Here is a 15,088-nt window from a genome sequence, read left to right on the forward strand (position 1 = left end):
TGACTGGTCTCTTCTTAAAAACCTCCAGTGTTGAAGCACCCACAACTTCTGAAGGCAAAGCCATTCCACTGGTTAACTGTCCTCACTGTTAGGAAGTGTCTCTTTAATTCCAGGTTGCTTCTCTCCTTGATTAGCTTCCATCCATTGTTTCTTGTCTTGCCTTCTGGGGCTTTGGAAAATAAGCTGACCCCTCCTCTTTGTGGCAGCCCCTCAAATACTGGAACACTGCTATCATGTCTCCCCTAGTCCTTCTTTTCTCTAGACTAGCCAAACCCGTATCTTGCAACCGTTCTTCGTATGTTTCAGTCTTCAGGCCTCTAATCATTTTTAAAGGACAAATCAAATTTTAAAACGTTGTATTTAAAATGAAATATTCTCGGCATTAAAGATACTGACAGCCTAGCCCAAGGATAGGCAATCTTTGCTCTTTTATGACTGGTGGACTTCAACTCCCAGAATTCCTCAGCCAGCATGCGGCGTTCAACTCCCAGAATTCCTCAGCCAGCATGGCTGGCTGAGGATTCTGGGAGTTGAAGTCCACAAGTCATAAAAGGGCCATGTTTGAAGACCCCTGTTGTATATAGTATGTTTAGGTGTGTGTCGTGTATGTGTTCACTTTGGGAGCGGGCAACTAAATTTCATTTCTGATGTGTGCCGTTGTGCCCACAGTAAAAAAACTGACAATACAAGTTATTTTATCTATCTTATTCTCACTTGGTGCCTCTTTTGTTTCAGACCAAGTGCCTCTTCAGTCTTCTTCGTGACGTGGGCCATCAGGCAGTCCTTAATAAATTTGGTCCCATGGGAATGTACAGTCCGCACACCAAAAGCATCCTTGGGAAGAACATCAAAGATGACAAGCAAAGAGAACTAATGCTGAGGAAGGTGAGAATGGCAAAAAAAAAAAAAAAAGTGCAAAGAGAGGAAGTCCTCTCCAACCTCAGCAACTGTACGACTTGTGATCCCCCCCCCTCCAGAAATCATACAAAGGAATCTTTCTGAAATGATATCCTGTAAAAAAAAATATTTTTTTTTGCTTCCTCTTCAGCCATCCAATATTGTAAAAAAGGACACCTCCGAGATCACAGTAGACACTGCGGTATCTGTATGCCAGAATCTGGAAGGGCAGGTAAAGCTACTGCTTAAAAAGATGTCAAATAGGATTTGTAGATACCGTCTGGACTCTCAGGTCTGGATCTTGAGTCACATGAAAATTGTGAATGAGTGCTTCTGACTATCTTCAAATTGCATCTCTCCCTCTCTCTCTCTCTCTCTCTCTCTCCCTCCCTCCCTCCCTCTCTTCCCTCCTTCCCTCCCTCTCTCCCTCTCTCCCTCTCCCCCCCTCTCATCTTCTCTCTCTCTCCCCCTATCTCTCTCCACCCCTCTCTCTCTCTCTTCTACTGTGTCTTGCTACAAGGGCTTATTTATTTATTTATGAGACTTATATACCGCTTTAAGTGCAAGCACTCTCTAAGCGGTGTACACCAGTAAGCAATGTATATATATATTTACATTGCCCCCAACAATCTGGGTCCTCATTTTACCTACCCCGGAAGGATGGAAGGCTGAGTCAACCTTGAGCCGGTGAGATTTGAACTGAAAGTGGCCTGCAGTACTGCACTCTAACTGCTGCGCCACCTCGGGCTTGATGTTAACCTAGCTGTTCTCCCTATGTCTAGATTTAAATTCCCACAACTGAAACCTAACGTGTTTGGCTTAAATTTTGTGGGGCTGTGGCTGTGGAAACATCCGAGGAAGTGGGCTATGCTCCAGAAGAAATATCAACCACTTTCTTTTTTACAGCAATATGTAGAATGTGGAAGTTTCATTGTGATAGAGTTTACGCTGGATAAAGCTTTAGTGCCCAAGCGTCTTCCAGAGGAACTTGCTAGCCGGTGAGTTATTGATAGATAGATAGATAGATAGATAGATAGATAGATAGATAGATAGATAGATAGATAGATAGATAGGCGGGCTTGGGTGAAAGTCTTTGACACTCTCATGATAGTGAGAAGAATTAATCAGTGGCAGAGCTTGCCTCCCATAACTGTTGATACTCCATTGCTGGAGGTTGTCAAGAAAAGGTTGTCAAGATGGTTTAAGGACCTTAGGCCTAGGGTTGGACTAGAAGATCTCCAAGGTCCCATCCAGCCCTACGATTCTTTGCATCTTCAGTAGTGCTGCTCATTCTTTGTCAGTGGGAGGCATTATCCTTACTTATCCCATTCATTCTACATATTGGGCCAGAACAGTCATTACAAAGATTGAGTGTCTTATTGAATTCTGATCTCATCGTGAGCCCAGTAGGACAGCTTAGTCACCCAATAATACATTGTATCAAGGCCGATTTCAGGACCCCGGAGAGCATCATTTGCTCCTACAAAGTCTACAACTCAGATGAGTTTGTTGTGGTTGTTCTTAGTTGCGAAGTCGTGTCCGACCCATCGCGACCCCATGGACAACGTTCCTCCAGGCCTTCCTATCCTGCCATCTTCTGGAGTCCATTGAAGCTCACGCCTCCTGCTTCAGTGACTCCATCCAGCCACCTCATTCTCTGTCGTCCCCTTCTTCTCTTGCCCTCCATCTTTCCCAACATTAGGCTCTTCTCCAGTGAGTCCTTCCTTCTCATTAGGTGGCCAAAGTCCTTGAGTTTCAACTTCAGGATCTGGCCTTCTCAAGAGCAGTCGGGGTTGATCTCTTCTAGGACTGACCGGTTTGATCGCCTTGCAGTCCAGGGGACTCGTAGGAGTCTTCTCCAGCACCAGAGTTCAAAGGCCTCTTAATCCTCTACAAAAATTTATGTGGGGAGACCTTATCCCCAATTCTCCCAAAGGTGCTTTTCCCAAGAGGCAACTGAACTTACTTTTCGTTAAAGACGTTTCGCTTCTCATCCAAGAAGCTTCTTCTTCCGAACTGAAGAAGCTTCTTGGATGAGAGACGAAATGTCTTCAAGGCAAAACCCAGAAAGTCCAGTTGCCCCTTGGAAAAAGCACCTTTGGGGCAAAGGCGACCTGGATGACTGAGCATCTCCATAGACACTTATCCCAGGTTGAAACAACTTGCCAACACAATCCTCTGTGTGCTAATTCTGCAGCTGATTGTGGTTAAGCTGAATAGAACTGACTTCAAAGTAAACTGTGAATGGGGTGGTAAAATGAATTGTCAGATGATCACAGCAATCCACCTTTGTCCTGTCTTTCTTCTAACACAATCAGAGTGAAGGAGATGATTCCTCCACACCCACAACTTCCTCGAAGGACTGCAGGAGCCATGAAGGTATGAAACAAGCCTACTCAGTAATTCCACTGCATTTTTTTAAAAGAAAATCTTTGCCATTCTGGTCTAGTTTTTGTGTCAAGAACAGACAACTATGCAGCCTAAAGAGATTGCTTAGGTATGCATAATTTTCCCTATTGTGCATTCCTTATAGGAGAGCTAAGAATATTGCCCCATCCCTAGTGTAGCTTCTGGGATTTCAGTAGGCATTGTCTGCTTCTTTTTTTATTATTTTTTTATTATTATTTTAGACCAACAAAACAAAACAAAACACAACAAACATTACACACATACACACGTAATATATCCTTTTTTGTTAACAGCAGTTTGTAACAGTACTTTTCTATTCTTTACATTTCCCCCCTCTTTCTTCTTTGAAATATTTGTTCTTATTGCCCCATTACATTTTCCTTCTTTCATCTTCTACTACTTACTAGGAATCCAACATTATTCATTGTAGTAACACTCATATTTTTTATAAGACTCGACCGGAATTCCATCTAAGCATGGTGATCATACAAATATTCTCATATTATTTAGTGCATATACTGTTTTTACTCTAATACTATTTCCAGCATTAAAATTCACCCCTTTTCATCCAAGTATATTTATTTAATTTTATTTTTCTTTGACATATATAATAATTCCTCCTTTCTTGTTTTATGCTAATATTGTGTATAATGTTTCTAAATTTTACTTTCTCTAGTAATTTTCTATAATCCTATTTTATGTAAACTTCCTAAAGATGTGTCACATCTACATCCAGGCATTGTCTGCTTCTAAGCATATTTTTAAAACCTTAGGGGCTAGAAACGTCTTAATTTAAAAACAATAATAACAGCTTAGATTCTCTGGCAGGCAGCTCTTAACGTCACATTAAGGAGACACTTCATTTTCATATGAAATCACTTTTTTTAAAAAATCCGTGTTCTTGGCCGCTTTAAGAGATGTGGACTTCAACTCCCAGAATTCCCCAGTCAGTCTGCCAATCACTGGTTTTGATCAGTATCTTAAACTGAGATCGCCAATTCCGCGCCCAGATTTTATTCTCGGACAGATGAGTGTGAAAGTGAGCCTGAAAAAGTCACCCAATAAATCAGGCTAATGTGACCACATGGATATATAATACTTTAGAGACGTTTTTCCACACGTTTGCCAGCCGTGTATACCACCTTCTTGTGGAGGAATTCTTTCTGGCAACAAACACCACTTGAGTTCACTCAAAAGGTTTTCCCGACTTCTTTAGGCCGTAGAAGATTACCACACGCAGATCACCAGTATTGCTGCATCGATCCTAGATGAGTATCACGAACTCTTTGGAAGGCAAGTGGTTGAAGGACTTGTCATTGATTCTCAGACCCTGGAAGACCAGAAATGTCAACTCAACTACGAGCTGAACACCTCAGGGAAATATTTTGCCTTTAAGGAGCAACTCAAGGTATTTTGTCACGACGCCGGTCGCTCTTTGTAAAAGTGACGTTCTATTAAGGTGGAATAATACGTTGAAGTGTCAACATTTCCTTGTCATCTGAGTCTTCTTTTAGCATTTCAGAAGCCCCCCCCATCAGCTGCCACCTTATGCTTGCTTGTGCTTCACTTCCACGCAATGACTATCTGCCATGAACTTTGAGGAATAGGCAACCTTGGCTCTTTTATGATTCGTGGACTTCAACTATGAAGCTGTGCTGGCTCAGGAATTCTGGGAGTTGAAGTCCACGAGTCATAAAAGAGCCAAGGTTGCCTACCCCTGGCCTGGGGGAAAGCAAAAGTAACGGCTGTATCTCCCTGAGACGCTGCTTCAAGGTCAACCGGCTGGGAAAGGAAAGCAGCTGCATACCACCCAATGCTTGAAGTGACCGTTCTGAAATTGTCTTGCTTGAACCTGATGGGTCATGGTGAGGCCAGTGATGGGAGACAGTTAAGGGAGGGAAAAGTTGAAAATAGGGATTTTGGCGCGTACTTCTCCATTCTGGCTTTGCAACCCTGCAATACACTCGACTTCTAATCAAATTATAACTTTCTCAACAAAGGGAGCAAACTATCTTAATGTTGAATTTAATAACAGCAGCAAGATTATTGGTGGGTCAATATTGGAAGAAGGATACTCTGCCTTCTTTAGAAGAATGGGTATTTAAGGTTTCTAATTTAGCAGAAATGGCTAAAATTTCTGCTTATTTAAAGAGAGATATTTTAATGTATGGAGAAGATGGATAGAATATGTTCAGAAGAAGTATGGAACTACAAAGTTTCATTTATTTTATGAGTAATGAATTTGTTTATAAACTTATGATGTTAAAGTTTGAAGAGAGTTAGGGGTTAGTATGATCTCAGTTATTGTATAATTAGTAAACTTAAATAGATTATGTTTAATATATTTGTATAACCCTGTACTTTGCTCTGGGAAGTCGGGAGGGGAGGGGGGGGAGGATGGATTGAAGTTTAAGTAACTCAGATAAGTAGAAATAGTTTTATTGTATATAATATTGATGTTTTAATTTGGAGAGAGGAATTGCTCGGGCATTTCCCCCGGACCGCATCCGGAGTGAGAGGATAGAAGAAGGTGAGAAGTAAGTAGGAAGGTGGAGGAGAGGGGGAGAGTGAGGAAGAGGAAGAAGAGAGAAAGAGGCAAGTTGGTTAGAGGGGTGGATGCGGTTTGGGGGGAAATGGGTGAGCAATACCGAAAGTGGTGTGTATTAATTTGTTTTATTTTTTATCTGAAGTATTTTTAAGAATGTAATGTATTGTAAAATTGAAAATAAAAACTTTAAAAAAAAAAAAACAAAGGGAGCCAAGGGTTGTTTCTGTTCACAGAGTCAAGTGATAGCAAGTCTGGCAGCCCCTTTTTTAAGAGCTGTTGTGACCCATCAGGCAATGGAATCTACCATCTCATAAATTTGTTGCTCCCTTCCTTCCGAATGTGCGGTGTCCTTATGACAGAGTCTTTCTCTTCCTTATAGCACGCAGTTGTTAAAATTGTCCGGGAGAAATACTTGAAGACCACTGCCTTTGAAACTCTGGACCAACTCCAGGCTTTCCTCAGTGAGTTGTACGTCTACTTGATGGATCAGATGCACGTTGCGCTGAATCAGGTGAGCTTTGGAAGAGTAAGCCCTCCTTCTACCATGGAGGCTGTTGGGTGATCTATGCCAGGCAAACCAAGGGAAGAGTCATCAGGGCAGGCTGGATCAGTCCGGCTTTGGGCTTGCAACAGAGCGGTTGTGTGTCTCACACTCTGAGGGTGAAAGTTCAAGAAGACAGCTGGTCATTTGCAGTCTTTTAGAAAAGTCACTGAGGCCACTTGTGGGTTTATCTATGTCCTCCGGGTCACCTGAATAGGGTCGCCCATTTGCACTACTCAGGCGTCCCTGAGGACACCGACAACCCTCCAAGTGGCCTCAACGACTCTCTAAAAGAAGGCAAATGACCAGCTATCTGCAAGGAATATAAATCCTTCCATTCCCCACCATCCAGTCAAAGCTGAAGAAGCTTCTCAGATGAGAAGCGAAACGCCTTCAAAGAAAAAACAAGGAAGTCCAGTTGCCCCTTGAAAAAAGCACCTTTGGGACAACCATGACCTGGATGACTGAGAATCTTCATAGATTCTATTTGAATTGTTGTTGTTGTTAGTTGCAAAGTCGTGTCCGACCCATCGCGACCCCATGGACAACGTTCCTCCAGGCCTTCCTGTCCTCTACCATCTTCTGGAGTCCATTGAAGCTCACGCCTACTGCTTCCGTGACTCCATCCAGCCACCTCCTTCTCTGTCGTCCCCTTCTTCTCTTGCCCTCCATCTTTCCCAGCAACAGGCTCTTCTCCAGGGAGTCCTTCCTTCTCCTTAGGTGGCCAAAATACTTGAGTTTCAACTTCAGGATCTGGCCTTCTAAGGAGCAGTCGGGGTTGATCTCCTCTAGGACTGACCGGTTTGATTGCCTTGCAATATTTGAATCCATATTGCCAAATGCTGAACCAGCCTCCTTTAACTGAACCAGCCTGGATGACGTGTTCATTATTTCCCTGCACTGACCAGGTACTGTCCCTGCAGACGCCAAGTCCTCCTCCTCCCGTATATACCACCTTGGAGCAGCTCCAGCTCTTTGCGCGAGAGGCCCAGGTCAACGGTGACTACGGTTTGGCATCAACTTACTATCAGGAGGTAAGGGAACAACTGTGGAAAACAACGCGTTTTCCCGATAAAGAAGAATATATCTAAATCAGGGTTGAAATGAGGGGATCTTTGATGCTCTGGGAGCTTGGTGGTTTTCTTGCAGATGTTCCATGACCCACCCTAGGTAACACCATCAGTGCTAGAAGGGAGAGGGGTTGGTGGAGAGGAGAAGGAGGAAGAGAAGAAAGAATGACTGTGAAGTCATTATTGTTCCTGAGCTTGGTGGTTTTCTTGCAGACGTTCCATGACCCACCTTAGGTAACACCATCAGTGCTAGAAGGGTTGGTGGAGAGGAGGAGGAGGAGGAGGAAGAGAAGAAAGAACGACTGTGAAGTTATTATTCCTCTCTGAGCTTGGTGGTTTTCTTGCAGACGTTCCATGACCCACCCTAGGTAACACCATCAGTGCTAGAAGGGTTGGTGGAGAGTAGGAGGAGGAGGAAGAGAAGAAAGAACGACTGTGAAGTTATTATTCCTCTCTGAGCTTGGTGGTTTTCTTGCAGATGTTTCATGACCTACACTAGGTAACATCACCAGTACTAGCACTGGGTAATGAAACATCTGCAAGAAAACCTCCACGCTCACAGAGCATCAAGGATCCCTCAAAAGAGCTTCCCATTTTCTAAGAATTAGAAGCATTTAGATGCTGTAGTCCAGCGGTAGGCAACCTTAGCTCTTTTATATCTCGTGGACTACAACTCCCAGAATTCCTGAGCCAGCCGTGCTGAGAGGAAAGAGAGGTTTCCAAGCTGAGCCATGCTGGCTGGCTCAGCTTGGAAGCCATTCCACTGGTTAACTGTCCTCACTGTTAGGAAGTTTCTCTTTAATTCCCGGTTGCTTCTCTCCTTGATTAGCTTCCATCCATTGTTTCTTGTTTTGCCTTCTGGTGCTTTGGAAAATAAGCTGACCCCTCCTCTTTGTGGCAGCTCCTCAAATACTGGAACACTGCTATGATGTCCCCCCTAGTCCTTCTTTTCTCTACTAGCCAAACCCGTATCTTGCAACCATTCTTCATATGGTTCAGTCTTCAGCCTTCTAATCATTTTTAAAGGACAAATCAATTTTTAAAACGTATTTAAAATGAAATATTCTTGGCATTAAAAATACTAGCCCAAGGGTAGGCAACCTGGGCTCTTTTGTGACTCGTGGACTTCAACTCCCAGAATTCCTGAGCCAGCCATGCTGAGGAGAAATTGAGAGGTTTCCAAGCTGAGCCATGCTGGTTCGGGAATTCTGGGAGTTGAAGTCCACAAGTCATCAAAGAGCCAAGGTTGCCTACCCCTGCTGTAGTCGCTTCTCTTTCAGTGGAAGGCTGGCCAGGGAATTCTGGGAGTTGATGTCTACATATCTTAAAGTTGAACACCCTCAGTCTTGGTAGACTCTTATTCAAGAATTCCTGGAAGAAAACTGTACGAGAGAGACATGAAGGCTCAAATAACATCGAGCCAAGATCAACCTTTCATTGTATCAGGAAGTTGACATCCTGGTTTTGACCTTCAGAGCTTTCCATTCGAAGCTTTGAAACAGAATGCTAATTTACGTGAGGGTCCTTCTGTCCCCAGAGGCTGGCTCGAAACCCCCAAGATAGCCAGAGCTGGTTGGATTATGGAGCTTTCTGCCTACTGACTGAAGACAACCTCAAGGCTCAGGAATGCTTCCGTGAGGCTGTCGGCTTGGATGCCAATCACCTGCCCAGGTACCACTCAGTCTGGAACTGTGGTCAGACATTAACTATGTTAGCAGCAGAGCTCACACTAACATGCAGGGGGAAAAGTGTAGTAATCAGTGCTCAGTCATTGCAGGGTGCAAATATGGCTGACCGCCTTCGCAGCATTTATTCTTTTTATACAGTTTTCCAAGCAGCAAAAGTTTAACATGGCAATAGCGTAGCAATAGCATTTAATTGGTTAAACTCCTTACCAATCCTTAAGGATAGAAAGCCAGAGGCCCAAAATAGGGAGCAGTTGGCTGTAACATCCTGTAACAGGTGAGGTCATTGTACCAGCCTGGGGTATTTTCCCACATTGCCATGGTGATGTGAAGGGATGAGATAATGTAGAGAGAAGAGGCACGCAGGCTTTGGAGGGGCAGTTTGCTGCTCACGATCTCTACCTGGCCCCTATCTCTACAAAAAGATACCTAAATTTTATGCAGGATATGTATGTATGTCCTACACATGTAATGCAGTGTACATGTGTACACTTCAGCAGGTGCTATGATGTATATTACTGCACATGTGTTGGGCACCCTTTTCAACTTACACCCTCCAGATGTGTTAGGAGTTGCTAAGTGAGACAGGTGAATTTTGCCCCCATTTTACGACCTCCCTGGTAGTCGTTCAGTTAGTAACGTGGTTGTTAAGTGACTCTGCCTTCCCCACTGATTTGGCTTGTCAGAAAGTCACAAAAGGGGATCACGTGTCCCTCAGACACTGTAACCGTCATAACTATGAGTCAGTTGTCGAGCATCTGAATTTTAATCACGTGACCACGGGGATGTTGCAACAGTCGTAAGTGTGAAAAATGGCCATAAGTCACTTTTTTAGTTCCATTGTAACTTTGTGCGATCACTAAATGAACCATTGTAACTCGAGATCTACCTGTACAGATCCCATTATCTCATACATCTAGAAGGTATTTCAGGTGTATTTAACCAGAAGATTTGAATCTAGCAGGACCCTTCTTATCTACCTCTGCATATTACCAAAATTCATGTGTCGGTAACCTTTAATGGAATGAAATGGTACGTCATAGGGCAAAACATTTTCAACCAACGTAGTTCAAATAGGCTAATTTATAGAACGCATCTAAAATCCAGGAATCGTGATTCCCGCGGACTTTAAAATTTGACAGCTGGTATAAAACATTTGACAACAGAAACATTATAAAGCACTTTATGACATTACAAAAATGTATAAAAGGTTTCCCATGGTCAATTCCTCATGTTTGACTGTGCGGCACAGATCAAAACGGGCTATTTTCAAGGCAGATATTCAGAGGAATGTCTCTCTAAATTTTTAAGAACTTTTCCAGTGAAGGCAGTACATTAAAAACCCTGACATCTTTTTTTAAAGGAATCTGGTAATGAAGTAGCTCTGAAACAATGACACGATGGGTCACAGATTGTCTTGTCTTCTTAAGTATATCTCTGACATAAGTGAGGCTCATTCCCCAGTACATATAAATAATGAAATAGAATGAGGGCTGATTTTTGAACAGATTGGATATTCTTTCTGAATAAAGGGGCTAAACAATCTACTGTGATAGGAACCAACCCAGGCTCTGAGGTAGAGGATTGTTCTTACAAGGGGTTTCTCCTTAGATTTGTTGTTTGCTGTCTGTCCAGTGTCCTGTTGTGTGGGATCATGGCTGTGATGCTGCAGAATTATGAGGAGGCTGAAGTCTTTTTTGAGGATGCCACCTGTGTGGAGCCAAGCAGTGTCGTGGCCTGGACCATGTTAGGTATGAATCTGGCTAATTTCACGTGGAAGATTTGGAAATGCTGATTGCCAGAGTGTTGACACCATCACTGCTGGGCACAGCTTTCTGCATAGTCTCTAAGTCAGTGGTTCTCAACCTTTTTAATGCTGCGCCCCCCCAACCGGTTGTAAGTCGAGGGCTACTCAACCGGTCATAAGTCAAGGACTACTCAACTGGTGCAGCACCGTTTGCAGAATGGGACTTTTGGCGAGCTCAGCAGGGCAGAGACAGCCTGGACAATTCCTATTGGCTTTTGAAAGCCAATAGAATTAGACTCTATTCAAGAGAGTCTATTCTATTGGCTTTCAAAAGCCAATAGAATAAAAGAGAGGAGCACAGCTAAGGAAAAGGAGAAAAAAAATGGCGGACTGCGTTGTTTGGCGACCCCCGTGAAATGGTCGTTCGACCCCAAATGGGGTCCCGACCCACAGGTTGAGAACCACTGCTCTAAGTAGTCCTGTAGAGCCAGGCTACGTACGGAACCGACTTTGCCCCCTCGCCTCAGCTCATCCCACTAGTCCAGGGAGGGAAGGCACGCAACAGACCCCAGCAGTCAAAGAATTCCGACTGGAACCTGATAACTCTGGTGCTTCTATGCCGCCTTCAACAACACAGTAATTATTTCCTGAGGGAAATCTTTTTTTTTTTCTTTCCCTACCTTTCCTTTAGGACTCTTCTATGATATGCAGGAAAACTACATTCGGGTCGAGATGGCCTTCCGTGAAGCTACCAAGCTCCAGAAGGCCCGTCTGCCCAAAGAGAAACCAAGTCCTCCGAGCACAGAAGAAGTAGGAAAGAAAAGAATGTTGTACATGACCTCACAGAGGCAGTCACTGGTTGGCCCAGAGGAGTCTGGTAAGTTGATGATGCCCATCAGGGCAACAAAATCTACCCTGTTCTTCAAGGTCAGGGAAGGCGTTACAGGAAGAAGGATCGTTGGCCAAGAGGTTTGCAGGAGAGCCTATTTTGAGATGCTTCTTCCAATGTTTTCTGGGTCAGAGGTCTTTACAACGTGTGGACGTCAGTTCCCAGAATTCCTCAGCCAGCCGTGCCAAATTCTGAGGGTTAAAGTCCACACGTCGTAAAGTTGCCAAGGTTGGAGACCCCTGGTCTTGGTGGACCTCCATTGTGAAGTTAGGTGTACAAGGGAAAACCCAGGTAAAGTTAATCTTCTTTTTTTTTTTTTGGCCTGTCCCTCATGTTCCACTCCACCATTTCCATTGTTAGCTGAATGTGCTGTAATGTTTATTATTTTTAGATATGAAACGTTTTGTGTTTGAACCATTTCCACTGGAGGACTTCCTACATCGAGTGCAGAATGTTGGTTCTGAAGGCAAAAGGCTATCTTTCTATTTTGATCTTGAGAGCCAAAGAGCTGTTTCCACATTCAAGTTGGGGCACTTTTGCGTCAAACCCCGACCTTCAGATTAGGGCAGCAGCTGAGATTCAAAGTCTTTTGCGCAGCCTGATAGCAGATTTGTAAAATGAGTGAGATTTTTTTTTTTTTTTTTGAGGTGGGACCAAAATATACCCAGGCCTTTTGTAAATGTTTCAGTTCTTGCTGGGCTGCAAATTTCTGGTCACAGCATCAGAGGAATTCAGTTATACCTGCCAGTGTAGCCAGATGCCATCCTTTTCACCTTTATCCTGGCAATTTTGACTGCTGCAGCCATTCCATTGTTTCCATGGCAACTTCTCTGCATTGAGAACTGCGGTGCCTTAAATCCAGCTTAAATTTGACATTTACGGTGTAAGGTGACGGAACCGGGAGACACAGTTTTGAAATTAGCCTCTGTGTTAGCCTCCCTGACAATAGCGATAGCAATTACGGTAGGCTTACAAACTGCTCCGTAATACTTTACAACCCTCTCTAAGTGGTTTTACAATGTCCGCATATTGCCCTCCAGCAATCTGGGTCTTCCTTGGAAGGAGGCAAGTCTGAGTCCCCCTTGAGCTCCATCAGGATCAAACTCCAGAGTGTGGGCAGAGTTAGCCTGCAGTACTGCACTCTAACCACTGTGCTCCCAGAGCATCTCAGACCCATTACCCTGAGCCCAGGAAAAAGCAATCTGGAAAAACGAAGAGGATTATAGAATTATAGGGCTGGAAGGGACCCTCACCCCATGCCCAAGGCAGAAGACATTAAACCATCCCAGACAAATGGTTGTCCAGTCTATGTTTGAAAACCTCCAGCGATGAAGCACCCACAATTCCAGGAGGCAAACTGTTCCATTGATTAATTTCTCACTATCAAAGAAATTTCTCCTTAGGAATTGGCTGATGATGAGAGTCAGCGAAGAGGGTCCTACCAGAAAGCTGACATTGTTCCCATGGATCCCCTGGCCAACGGGCTGCGCAGCCCCTAAATTAACTCAGGAAGTTAATTAAGCTCCTGACCAGTGCTAGACAAGGTATAGGCTTGTCAACCGGAAGGTTGGCCATTTGAGACCTGAGCGATGCACAACGGCTTGAGCTCCCGTTCCTTACCTCATCTCCTGCCCGCCTAGCAGTTCGAAAGCATGCAAGTGCAAGTAGATAAATAGGTACCACTTTGGTGGGAAAGTAACAACATTCCGTGCGCCTGGCATACAGCCACACCAGCCGCATGACCACAGAAATGTCTTCGGGCAACAGTGGCTCCCCCAGCTAGGAAACAGAGATGGACACCATCCCCTAGAGCAGGGGTAGGCAACCTTGGCTCTTTTATGACTCGTGGACTTCAACTCCCAGAATTCCTGAGCCAGCCATGCTGAGGGGAAAGGGAGAGGTTTCCAAGCTGAGCCAGGCTGGCTCAGGGATTCTGGGAGTTGAAGTCCACGAGTCATAAAAGAGCCAAGGTGGACATGACTGGAAAGAGGAAACCTTAGTTTTAGAGGAAACCTTAGTTTTAGATTTTAATTAAATGGAGACTTTCCGCAGAACATAGTTCTGCTATCCAGTTGCTAGTCAAATTAGGCTGGCTTTTGTGTTCTCATACGGGTTGGCTTCCTTTTTATCTCCAGAAGAATCTCCAGAATCCGCAGCGAAAATCCAAGCAGAGTCTTCGGAGCCAGCCAGCTCGCTTCGTGCAACAGAAGAAGATACCGTACATAAACCGTTCAAGAGATTGTCCGTTACACCCAGCAAATATAGGCTGAGCACTCAGAGAGGTAGGCAGCCTTAGGGGATAGCAAAAGCACTTGTATTTATATACTGCTTCATAGTGCTTTACAGCCCTCTCTAAGTGGTTTACAGGGTCAGCCTATGGTCCCCAACAATCTGGCTCCTCATTTTACTGGAAGGATGAAAGGCTGAGTCAACCTTGAGCCAGTCAGGATCGAACTCCTGTCAGTGAGCAGTGAACTAGCCTGCAATACTGTATTCTAACTGCTGCGCCACCACAGCTCGTGCTAGCTACAGAGAGCTCCTTATCTTTGTGAGGGCCTCTCACCAAAGGTGCTTTTCCAGAAGGCAACTGGATTTTCTTGGACTTTTTCAGCTTCTTGGATGAGAAGCGAAACATTTTCAAGGAAAAAACACCCAAGAAAGTCCTGTTGCTTTTGGAAAAACATCTTTGGGACAACCATGACCTGGATGATCGAGAATCTCCACAGACACCTGTCCTTTCATCTTTCATTCGGGTTCCACCGCTGTCCCTCCCTCTCAACTCAGTAGCATCCAGCCATGCAAGGAGTTGTGTTGCATGTTGAAATTCAAGGTGGGAACATATCGCTAAATCATTCTCAAAGCATTAGCTGCAGTTGGGTCGGCACAGGTTAGCAATATCAGCCTTGTGTTGTTGGGCTGCAACTCCTACTCCTTTGGGTCTTCCATTGCCATATCACATACACACATACCCTCACACACACACACACACACACACACACACACACAAGGCCCAGATCTTCCAATACAGTGCTGCAAACTGTGTTTGTCATTCTGATGAAAGTGGGTCGAGTTTGCTGCTGCGCAACTTGAGGTCCAGCTGGAAACTCGCTACAAGGCTGCAAAACAAGGTTGCAGAACTGAAATTCTATTAACCAAACACTGGGAAACAAAGAAAAATGGCTGATTCTCTGCTTCAAAATAAGATGAGATGAGATAAGATAAGATATATGGGACAAGAGAGATGAGAGATATATACACACACATACATGTACATACATATGCATATGCTACACACACACACA

At 44.2% G+C, this 15,088-nt stretch overlaps 1 protein-coding gene across 6 annotated transcripts in view; it reads left to right on the forward strand.

Annotated features, from left to right (window-relative positions):
* CFAP70 (cilia and flagella associated protein 70) overlaps window positions 1–15,088 on the forward strand; it is a 39,893-nt gene that overhangs the window by 12,365 nt on the left and 12,440 nt on the right. For 3 of the 6 annotated variants that reach the window (XM_039349842.1, XM_039349845.1, XM_039349841.1), the window contains exons 11-21: window positions 736–885; window positions 1,049–1,129; window positions 1,804–1,895; window positions 3,216–3,276; window positions 4,523–4,714; window positions 6,234–6,365; window positions 7,304–7,429; window positions 9,003–9,136; window positions 10,762–10,901; window positions 11,589–11,774; window positions 13,922–14,068. In XM_039349842.1, coding sequence (XP_039205776.1) covers window positions 736–885; window positions 1,049–1,129; window positions 1,804–1,895; window positions 3,216–3,276; window positions 4,523–4,714; window positions 6,234–6,365; window positions 7,304–7,429; window positions 9,003–9,136; window positions 10,762–10,901; window positions 11,589–11,774; window positions 13,922–14,068 — 1,441 coding nt within the window. The remainder of the gene's footprint in view (window positions 1–735; window positions 886–1,048; window positions 1,130–1,803; window positions 1,896–3,215; window positions 3,277–4,522; window positions 4,715–6,233; window positions 6,366–7,303; window positions 7,430–9,002; window positions 9,137–10,761; window positions 10,902–11,588; window positions 11,775–13,921; window positions 14,069–15,088) is intronic. The other 3 variants (XM_039349846.1, XM_039349844.1, XM_039349843.1) reach the window with 2 other exon arrangements.

The sequence above is a fragment of the Crotalus tigris genome, unplaced genomic scaffold (assembly GCF_016545835.1).
Source record: "Crotalus tigris isolate CLP2741 ecotype Arizona unplaced genomic scaffold, ASM1654583v1 scf7180000018301.7375997, whole genome shotgun sequence".
In the NCBI taxonomy this organism is placed as follows: Eukaryota; Metazoa; Chordata; class Lepidosauria; order Squamata; family Viperidae; genus Crotalus; species Crotalus tigris.